Source organism: Anabrus simplex, chromosome 7 (genome assembly GCF_040414725.1).
Source record: "Anabrus simplex isolate iqAnaSimp1 chromosome 7, ASM4041472v1, whole genome shotgun sequence".
Lineage (NCBI taxonomy): Eukaryota > Metazoa > Arthropoda > Insecta > Orthoptera > Tettigoniidae > Anabrus > Anabrus simplex.
Window position 1 is genome coordinate 338174518 of NC_090271.1, and position 12017 is coordinate 338186534.

At 38.2% G+C, this 12017-nt stretch overlaps 1 protein-coding gene across 1 annotated transcript in view; it reads right to left on the reverse strand.

Annotated features, from left to right (window-relative positions):
• Nucleotides 1-12017, reverse strand: part of LOC136877626 (protein regulator of cytokinesis 1) — a 367851-nt gene that overhangs the window by 51498 nt on the left and 304336 nt on the right. The window contains exon 12 of the mRNA XM_067151812.2: nucleotides 10059-10178. Within this exon, the coding sequence (XP_067007913.2) occupies nucleotides 10059-10178 (120 nt within the window). The remainder of the gene's footprint in view (nucleotides 1-10058; nucleotides 10179-12017) is intronic.

Genomic DNA, 12017 nt, shown 5'->3' on the forward strand with positions numbered 1-12017 from the left:
TGAAGATGTTTAGTCTGAAAAAAAAAAAAAAAAATACACAAGTTGAAATTTATTATAAATAGGAATTGTGTCGGCTGCCGAAGCCCATCGCACTCTTCTGGGGCAATAATTAATGAGTGACAGATGAAATGAAATGAAATGATACAGTATAATGCCCATGATAAACTCGCAACAATGCACTATTTTCAACACTGTCAGTGAATGATTAATTTGTAACGCTGGCAAAAAGCCAGGATGGGACATGTTTGAAGATAAGGTAATGGCAGTAGTTGAAGCTACAGTGGCTACACAGATACAGTGCAGCCAACTCTGATTTCTGCGCCTGGAATTGCGCGCAATCCACCATATTCGTCCCTAGCACTGTATTGTAAAGGAGTCATTTTAATGGTTGTAGTTCGCCGAGTTGGAGAAAATGCCGGGTTGCTGTGATTTTGGCTGTATCAATAGGCCAGAGGAAGGATTTATCATTAAGGTATTTTCCAGGGATCCAATTCGAAGAATGCATGGGTTGCCATGGTTAAAAGAGAAGAGTAGTCTCCTGACACAGTGCACTTACGAGAAGGAAGTCCATAATACTGAATTTATTTAAAGCTAATCTAAGTACCAACAACATAGTTGGCTGGAATGACCAGCATGTTATTTTATTTCCCTAGGCACACTTTGAGCCGCATATGTGGTAAAATTTATGAGAGGATGGAAAAAAAAATTCTGAGATGTAATGCTGTACCCACGATTTACTTAACACTTACTTCAGAATAATCTTTTTCAGCATGGCATTCTAGACGGTGTTATAAAGTTCCTCAAAATAAAAGCTGATCTTTTTGACAGTGAAGAAAAATAATTCATGGATGAAATGTCAATTACACCAGGGAATGAATGTGGTAATTCATGCAATTCATTCACTGGGAATGTCACCTTACCTGGTCACACTGGGCAAGCTAAACATGCTTTCGTATTTATGGCAGATGGATTATCAAGTAGTTGAAAACAGAGAATTGCATACTTTTTCACTGGAAACAGTACAGATGGCGCTGTGTATGGAAATACTTCAGACACTATAATGAACCCCCTCCCCACCAAAATGTCTCAATATTTTGGCAGTTGTGTCCCATACGGGTGTGCCAAATCAAGGCTTTTGGAGGAGTGTCGGTGTAACTGCAGACGTTAATTATTTCTTGCATCAATGTGATGAAAACAAGAAAGTATGTCATTCCAAATCCAGCTCTGCTTTCCAGGAATATTAAAGGCATGCTCATTAATAACAAAGTGATCACTATCCCACAATCAATTGCCGTTACCCTCAGTTCGAGTTGAGGATCCCATGTAGAGGAATTAATTGCATACAAACAAATTCAATTGAAAGACACAAAATAATGTGGGGAACTTTGTCAAATGTACCTGCTTAACCTTTGACTAACTCAAAATGTGGATGCAAGAGGTTGATCACATTGGGCAAATACTTTTGATAGTTCTGGGATAATTTGCCACCTTCATCAATCTGAGATACTTCTGTCACCTCTAGCACTTTACAGATCACTTATCTTAGATTTCACTTTAATCGCATGTCTCAAAAAGTCTACTATAAACACAACACCACTGTTGTACAGGGGACAGTGTAACAGAAGGTTTGGGAAGGTAGAGAATAACTCACAGTAACTAAACACGTGTAGGAGCAAAATGACGAAGATAATCCATCCGGTGGCTTGTCCCACCAAGTTACGCTGCATCATCATCATTTCCCGTTTCCAGCTTCCCGGCTCGGGTTGTGAATCAAGAACCTCCAGTGCTGCCTGGCTCTCCACCACTCTTCTGTTTAAATATATTTTCTGGTATTCCTCCCCTCTTATCTATGCACTCCCACAATGAATCTGTCCACTCCTTTGGGATCTTCCTCGTGGTCTCCTTCCTGTTAACTTCTCTGAAAAAGCTTTTTTTTAGCACTCTCACTTCTGCCATTCTCATTAAATGCCCATACCACTTTAGCTTTGTTGTTTCTATCCTGTCTTCAAGTTTCCTGTCCTTTTCCTTATCTCTTCATTTCTTATTCTATCATTTTTGGTCTTGCCCTCGATACCCCTTAGGAATTTTATCTCCGCTGCCTGTATTATATTCTCCTCTCATTTTGTTGTAGTCCACGATCCAGCTGCATAGGTTAGTATGGGTTCATGATAGGTTGAATATAATACTTTCTTACGTATCTTCGGGACATCTTGGTTCCACAAAATACCTCTTACACTCTGGTAGAACCTGTTTGCTTGTTGTATTCTTTTCCCAGTTTCCTCGGTAATCTTTCCATCTTCTGTGATCACACTTCCCAAGTACTTGAAACTTTTAACCACCTCCATTCAGTTTTAATCTTTCCTCTTCCTTCCCCATGTCAGCACTTCTGTTTTACTTTTCTCTGTACTTCCTTTCATCCCAAATTCTCTTGATTCCATACATCTACTTGTTTTTGCATTTCAGTTTCATCCTCACCCCATATCACTATATCATCTGCAAACAACATGGCTTTTATTGCCTGTCTTCCCAATCTCTGTTTAATGTTCTTATGAATTTCATCCATGACTGATGAATAGTATGGGGGATAGTGTACTTCCCTGCCGGAGACCAGTTCCAACTTTAAACCATTTTGTTTTTCCTATACTTGTCTTCACACTAGTAACACAATTTCTGTACATAGCTTTCTTCATTTACACTTCCACTCTGTTAACTTGTTTTTTCCTTAATGTGCCCATACCAACTGTCTGGGCACACTGTCCTAAGCCTTCTCAATATCAATAAATGTCATCACTATGTCTTTTCCCAACTCCCATCTTTTCTCCATCATGTCTTAATGCACAGATAGGGTCAAATGATCTTTCTTTCTTAAAACCATATTCTTCCATTTCTCGTTCTAGCTTCCTCCTCAGCCTTCCTTCCAATACTTTCTCAAATATCTTAGCTACATGGGCAATAAGGGTGATCCGTCTGTAGTTATTGCATTCCTTTTTATCACCTCTTAGATATCAGGACAATTAAACCCTTTCCCCACTCTTCTGGGATTTTTCTTCCTCCAGAATTTTCTAAATAATCTATACAGCCACTGTAACCTTATTGGTCCTGCTGCTTTTATCATTTTCATAGTTACCTCATCCACTCCTGCTGCTGTACTGCTCTTCACCTTTTGTATGTCTTCCTCTATTTCTGACATCGATATCTCCTTTTCTTGTTCTTTCCTCATTGTTTCTTCTTGCTCCTTCTCATCTACCAGTCCACTGTATTTAATACTTAACAATTCTGACAGGTATTCTTCCCATCTTATGTCACCTCCTTGCATCAATATCTGCATCTACTGAAGAAATTAACACCAGAAACGTTAATGCAATAACAGAAAAAGCTGATCCATTTCAATCGCTGTGAATCATCCACGTTGCCTCACTCCATTGAGAGTTATCTGGCACCAAATAACTTGTGCTTCTTGTTGTTTTAAAGGTTGGAAGAAGAATGTAGCATTGACATTTCATGAAGCCTCATCAGCCTGATGACCGTCTCCTCAGGACGAGTTCATTCATGCTCTATAGAATCAATTATTCCTGTAAATGTTTGGCAGGTGGCATCTGATTTTGTTATTTATATTTATTTGAAGTTAATATTTTATTTCATTACCTAAATTGAGTGTTTAAATTTCACTAAGTAGTTTCAAGTTAGTATGTAGTCTACAGTACAGTAAGTTATAAGCTCATGCAATACAATCTGCATAAACATGCTGTCAACCTCACAGAAAAATTGGATATTACTCTGTGTCTGCTAGTGTCATTTTCCTTTTTTTGTCAAGTAACAAATATAAAACAAATTATAATAATGAGATTCAGTCTGTTTAGTTTTAATTCCCATTTTCTTCGCTTCCTTTGCCCCTAACCTTGCCGTGATACAAACAGCTGTCGGAGTGGTTGGGACGAACATGGTAACCACATTGACTTAACCACACTGTATTAATAGTACTAGCTGAAGCTAAAAGAGAAGCAGCGAAGGCAGGGTATACAAGCATATCCATCAAAATAAGGGAAACTGCTTGCAAATGACAAGACCATCATGAGACCGCTGAATGGAGCACGTGTGAAGAATCCTAATAGAACACAGCAACTCCACAGCATCTGGCTTGGGGACCTATACCTGAAATAATCCCAACTGAAGTCCAAGCAACACTGTGAAAGATGGAGAATAGTGAAATTGAGCTAAGAAACGCTCAGGGTACACAAGGAAATGTCTGCAAAACTAAGACTCTTGCTGGCTACCTTGTGCCATTTTCATGCCGAAGAGAATGAGGGAACTACAGAGGTAACACACCCTCAAAATTTGGCAGCATGTCATTGCAAACGGCACACAGAATAGTGCCACTATCCATAGAAAACCAACACTGGTTTACATTTCGTGATTCTATTCAAACTCTCCCGATCCTGATGGAGAAGTACTATGATATACACAAGTAATTTGAGAAAGCCTCTGATCACATTCTCAGAGAGAGCGCCTGAATGACGATGCAAACAGACGAATAAAAAAAAAAAAAAAAAAAAACCATCCCTGAGGAGTTAGGCTGATTTAGGACATGTATGTTCATCCATCTAACCAAATGATTATTGGTTCAGGCGTCTCTAAGTTATCCTGTTCAAGTCAGTGTATCAAGGATCAGCACAGAGTACAATTCTGTTCAACATTGTCATTAACTACTAGAAAGAGCATCTGCTGCCAGGACCCTGCCATATCTGGATGATATCGCTCAGGTTTGTGGAACTCTTCGAGAGTTCAGGTATGGCTCCAAATGCTGGGCAAAGCAACAGAAGCACGATTGGCAAATTCTGTGGTGGTCTGCAGGTATTACTCTGACCGGTCACGTGCGTTATGTACAGATGTATGGGTTCCTTTGCTACCAATGCTATCAGTATGAATCTGTAGGAGTAACAACTTTGTTATGAGAACTCCAAAAGATGTAATGAAGATCATTATGTACAGAAAGTTCTTGCCACTGCAGAACAAGAAAGAGGCCAAGAATGCCCAGGAGCAATATGCTGGCAAACAGCTGAAGCCACCTTGAAGAAGGAAGACATCCCAGTGGCCCAGGCACCAAAGTGGTGGTTATACCGTCTTCAGACCAGAAGAGCTGATCCAAGGTGATACTTGTGTGTGCGCACATTGAGGGTACGTATGTGGCTGAGGAAAGGGATATGTGTGAATCTTAATACCCTTTCAGTTACCATCAATCTTAAGGGAAGTAAGCATGCAAGAACTTTGCTGTAAAGAGGAGTTCTTTAAGGTTTCATTAAATCTGACATGGGTATCTCATTTAAGCATTTTTAAATACCAGTCAAGATGGAATTTGATCTTGTAACCTTGAGCATAGTGTGCAGGCAAAGAAATAGTTGAAATTGTTTTAAAACTCCCTCTTTTCACCAAGACAAATAATCCTTTAATTATTTTATTTCTATAATTTTAGGACATGTACATTCATCCATCTAACCAAAAGATAATTGCTTCAGGTGTCTAAGTTATTTTCTATAAATTTTGCGGGACATGTTTTGTCCTTACGTGGACATTATCAGCTGCATTCCTTTTGTACCGATTAACCCTCAGCACTCGCGCGGCAGGTCATGCCTGACAACGAGAATATCCCGCATAGATCCTGATTACACGTGCATGAATTACAGGTACAGTAAGCTACTGCCACCCTTCGACGACAATTTGAAGCCATGTATAGCTATAATCTCTGAGTGAACACGACTTTTTCCAATTATTAATGACTGAAGAGTTATTTTCGTAAATTGTGCGCGAGACTAACAGGTATGCTAGTGTAAACATTCAAAAGGTTACGCCCCTCACACGTGAGTCTATTAGGTCGTGGAGAGATGTTAATCTTCCTGAATTTAAAGCATTTTTAGGCATAATTCTAAATGGATGGTGTTATGCATCACTTGACCAAGTGCCAAAAGTAGATTTTGAGATATTGACACAAACGCAAAATCCTTTGTATTAATTCACATTTCCTGTTAAATGTGTGGTATTCTATACCAAAATGAAGACAGAAACATAAATTTTCTTCTTAATGTATAAAATTTAGGGATATTGGAAGTATATTGACGTAATCTGAGATAATGGCGCTTGGTCACTTGATGCTTTATTGCGGTTACCTTAGTTTTTTGTTTTGCATCACTTGACCAACAAATAAAATTGTCATTTAGTAATCGAATGGACTTTTAAAAATTCAGTGCAGTGTAAAATATGATACTTGTTAACTAATGTTATTGCTTATTTAGTTCAGGATTAAGTTAGGCATAACAGAATACAACATGACATAGAAAAACATGAATTTTAGAATATAGTATAGAAATTACACTGGTGTAACATAATGCAGGATTTTAAGAATTTTCGAGTTCAAAATCCATATTTCCACAATCAGACCCATCTATATCATCGTCTATTCCAGGATCACTAAACAGGTCCTTATAGAAAGGCTTAGCATCGTTGGGAATTAGCTTCATGAGGGAGCGCAGGTCGTTCAGCTTCGCTTCTGAAACTGGTTTTCCATTGGGCCATAACAGAGTGAACAGACCATGTAGAGCTGATCCATTTTTATTCTGAAGTCGGCGACAAACTTAAATAGATCAATGAAAATTTAAGTACATTTAGTAACGCGTTTAACATACCTGAAATTCGTTTACTGCAGTCAAGTGTTGTTGGTTAACTTTTGCTGGAGAGAATGTTGTGGGATCTACACCTTCAGTTGCATGTTTCTTATCAGATTCTTCCAAACCAATTGGAACAGCTTCCTCTGTTGTATTATTTTCCTTGAATAGTGGTTCATCGATTACAAAAAAAACATTTTTTAGGGAAAGCTAGCAAACGTGCACACACATTTTGAATTCCTTATTTACAAGTGTGTTTAACAGGATATTGTATCGTGACATATGATATCTAATAGGTGTAACGGTAACGGACCGCACCAACTTACCACAAATTCGCATAATGTAACCAAAGAATTTCGGTCATCTGTCAATGAACTCAGCGTTATGAAGCTGTTCGTCGACTGCCAGTGATCTGCGTTTATTGAAATGGGCGTAGCGTTTGCAGGTGTGATGGAACCCTCTAAAATATCCTTGATTCCTAAGATAGGGACGTATTTTAAATACATAAAACAATACCTATAAGCTCTGATTTGTGAATTAACAGAAGATTATTGAAGCATCTGATTCTTCGCTAACAAGAGAATTCGCTTAGACCGAGATATATGATGATGATGTTCCATTGCTATGTTCTTAGACTTAAGCACTTATTACCAAAATGAGGGATTTCAGTGAATAAAGAAATGACACATTGCAGAGAAACAATGCAAATTCGAAAGCTGTGTAACAAGGAAGAAAACCTGCGCGTGAGACTGCAACACGGGAATCCACATTTAGCATCATACGACCAAGTGACTGCACGTGTGTCGTGTGGTCATTTGATGCGTAATTCAGACTCAGAAATGGTGGTTGGTCACTTGATGCAAAACTTCAATTTAATGATTGAGAGGTTGGCGTTTGGTCAAAATGCATTTCCTGCGAAATCATATTGAGAATAAAAGTCCGAACTATAACCTATGTAAAGTTTACACCTTTAGCTACCAGATGGTGCAATAATCTAAAAAAATCCATTTTGGCGCTTGGTCAGTTGATGCATAACACCATCCAAATATGGCAATGAACAGTAAGCCTGAATTACGACACGAGACTGTTTTTCAGCAATACTTATAGAAAAAAGCCTGGATTACATTCCGGCGAGTGCTTTGGAAAGTTCGACACAATGCACTATTACAGACAAAAAGTGACCAAGATAATTTCAGGTTTGAAAATGCTGAACATCGCACCTGAATACTGTATTGTACTTGTATTATATTTATTTCGTGTTTGCTTTAGTTGATTTTCATAAATATGCTGTCAATATGTTTGTGCTGTCACTTATCTCTCTGCGAGCAGATTCTTAAATGGAGCTGGAGGGGCAGGAGTGTTCAGAAAAAAGGGAGGTCTAAGGGTTAAAATTAATGTTAGAAAGTCTTCTTTCAAACAATTTATTTTTAGATCTTGCATAAAAACTGTTATAAAAAGTGGGATTTATCAACAGTCTTACTTGCTGTGAAGTGAAGGGGATTTCTTGTGTTGTCATTTGACAGATTTGGACAGTGTATTTCTTGAAAGAAGTTAATGCTGTGGACCACTATATTGTCTGAAATCTCTTGCTTCCTTCCCACAGCTGACTCAAACGTTCAAGACTAGTACGAAGAATATATAGAAGCGTGTACAAGTTACTTTCAACACAATACGTGCAATACTCCTGAAGAAAAATCATTTCATTGAAATATGTTTTTAATCCAAGTGTTTGTTAATTGTGTGATGTTTCAAGATCTGTTCTTTATATTAATGTTAATCTGTACAAAGGAAATGTAGCTGCTGATATCCACATAAGGATGAAACATGTTCCGCAAAAATCGACAGGTTATAGAAATAAAAGATCATTTATTGTAATGGAAAAGTGGATCTTCAGTATAACATAACAGACATCCACTGCGGATCAAAAAAAGATTCATAACATTCAGTAACACATCTTGGAAAGCCTAATTTTCATGTTATTAATACAATCACTTCAGGTTTAATGGTCCCGCACACTCATTAGAAATCGAGATTTAAATCATCCTCAGCATGAGTAAACCACCCCGTCAGAATTACTCTGCCATACGTGGAACAGCAACCACAATTTCCATGCACAGTGTCCACTGCAGCATTCAAAATAATTTCACTCACCAAAAATGACATCAGAATGAAGACCTCTAAACATTCAGGTATATGTAGAGGCTTTTAACACTTTTTTGGGTCTCAATACATCACTTTCTCTAATATAATTTGATGACAGGCTTATGAAACCGGGATATCGGAATGCAGATGACAAAGCATGCCTTAATTTCATCCTCACTAGTGTCCCCCCCCCACCTATCTGGGTCAGATAATAGTTCTGTAGTATAAACATTTCTTTACCGTGCATACACTCAAAAAATACTAACATTTCCGATACAGAATATCTAAATATTCTGTCCCTCAGTTCTCCTGACACCCTTGGAGAGCCTGTGAAGTTATGAATAACTGGTTGGTTATCACTATTACTAACCCACACCAGGTCGCTATGTTTTGCTTTTGCACATTGGGCTTTAGATACGATTTCAATAACTTGGATCAGATGAACTGTCACTTTCACTTAAAATATCTACAATATTATCATAATCGCCATCACTGTCCTCTGAATCTCTCTCTAAGACACTTTCTATTAACTTAGGAAGAGCATTGCTGTCTATTACGTCTGCAACAGTGGCTAGGATAATGACCGACACCTGATTAAATACTTGTGCTTTCAGAGGCTACAATTGGGCAATAATGGCACAAGTGCATAGAGAAGAGCTGTGACAAGCTACATTCCTGTTCTACTTAGTTCATAAAAAGCAAATGTAAGCCAGTACATACGACTTGGCGCGTGAATGTCTCGACATTCGAGTTGAAGGCCTGGCAAACACTAGTGTGAAAGTCATGTCAAACGAGTCTAGTGGATTAAAGAACGGTGGAAGGTCACGTAATCGGCCTTCGGTTAACAAACTAAACTGCTGAATAACAAGTTTCGCTTGGTTAAGAACGCCTGCGCTACTTTCCTCTCAGCCCTGCTCGTGGAAAGGATGCAACCTGTTTCATATTACTCATTACTTATAATAGCAGATGCTGCTTTCAGTCAGTTTGCTTATTTATTTAGTACGTAAAACATGTGTACATGAGTGCAAGGAAAAGAAAATAGGAAGTTTTAACAATCCAGCACAATCTTAAGTGGGTTAGAACCTTAAAATACAGAGGAATCTGTAAATGAACTGACACTAAACACCAACAGTTTTTAATTTGTTATCCAACCAAGGTCTGGCGCCGAGCAGGCCAGTAAAGAGGGTGTTTGAAGGCTTTTAGCACCTTTGAAACTAACAATAACATACATGTAATTAATGTGAACAATGTGCAACAAACCTGAAAATCCGTGTAGGTCGATGCCACAGAGGTGCCTAAACTGGTATTTTGATCTATATGATCCATTGCATTAATATTTTCGTGAAGTGGTCTACCGCCATAAAATATTTTTCGCACCACCTGCAACATTATTCAGAAATCACATAGTACACAGTGAACTCAAATATTTCCTGTAGGCAGATTTTCAAAGTTATATCAGAAAAGGTTCCAGAAGGCAGTATCATTTTGCTTTCAGATTCATAATTTCAGAATAAATGATTGGTTCAAGCAGTTTCAATGGTGAAAAAGCTACACAAAAAAAATACTGCATTACAGAACACAAGCATTTCAACTTTATATCAAGTTATCTATTTCCATGTAACGTGAACCATGAATATACATTTTTTTTAAAAACATACAATAAACTTCATTAGGGATGACCAAAAAGCTACCATATACAGTAACATCCTATATTTACAAAACTTCAAGTATAATTCAATATTTTATCAGCTAAAAACCCCCAAAAATGAAATACAGGATAAAACAACTTACTAAATAAATAAGTAAATAGGTCCCAGGAATAAACCTGGGAGGAGCCCTTGTGGCTCAGGGCAAATGGGAGTGAAACACGTCATTGCTGGTCATCTGCAGTATTAATATATTGGATTCAAGAAGACAATTCAACTAGCCTCTTTCACTCCAACGCCAGCACATAACCTGCACAAAATGCCCCTGCTAAGGCGAGCAACCCAACCCTAGCAGGAAACTGGGTCAGTAAATACATCGGTGCTGGGGCTTCAAGGCTCACAACCTTGACAGTTAACAACTCGTTACTTCGGGTAACCACACAAAACCTTTTAGTAACTTAGGATACATGGAGCAAACAATAAACAGGAAAACTACCCGAGGTGGTAACCAATGCACACCGGCCCTTGGTCGGGTTTGCAGGCCTTCGGTGTCACAGGTGAACATGTAGTGGAAGTGGAAAGTGGTTTTTTTTTTGGAAGATTTTATTTGTAAAGTATGATATAATGTTTTATTTGTAATGACCTAACCTGTACTGTGTAATATTTGTAACATAAGTATTTGTAAATAGTAGATTTCAGTTCTGTACTTACTGGAAGTATCTAGAAAATTGTTGAACAGGTTGTGTTGCCTTTTGTGGGTTATGGGTTAGAAAATTCCTTCTCAAACTATTCTGGAAAGGGAAGATTCGCGAACGTGTGTATTCAAGAATGTTAAACTTCGCGACGGGAGTAGCATACCTGCCAACTTTACAAAACCAAAAATCAGGAGATTTTGATATGAAAATCAGAAAAAATCAGGAGAAATCAGGAGATACAACTGATCAAAACTGCTTATTCTACATGTCTTCCACAATACAGTACTACAATATATTTATAATACTTATTGTCTCAAAGCCCGATTGTAGCTATACGAGGCTACAAGGTTAAAAATTACACATCTCTATTCCCTCACAGAAAGTATGTGAGTGAGATGATCGGTCCCTGATAAGCCTGCTGAAAATAGTATGAACGCATGCGTGAATCAGTCATGCACTTAGATGCCATCAGGCTACTTAGCAAATGCATAGATTAATATATTGCACCAAGTGCCCGTGCGATTATGCAAAGCGCAATGCTATTTGGATCAAATAACTAGCTGATGTACCCGTGCTTTACTACGGAATTCTCAGAAAGACTGTCCTTATAGTTTTCCCAACTAAAGTCAACATAGGTCATTGCAATGATGCCACTATGAATGTTGCGATAAAAAGCAATGTTGTCATATGAGATATTCGATAAAATGAAAACAGCACATTTTCTCACTTTAGCAAAATGTACTACGGTGTCGATCTAACAGTTCAAAAGTTTCAGAGCTAGAATGACCAGGCTACAGACAGCCACGAATACTCCTGTGTAATTATTCCGTTTAAGTGTGCACACTGCTCATTCCAATCACTGCCTCAGAGTAGGGATT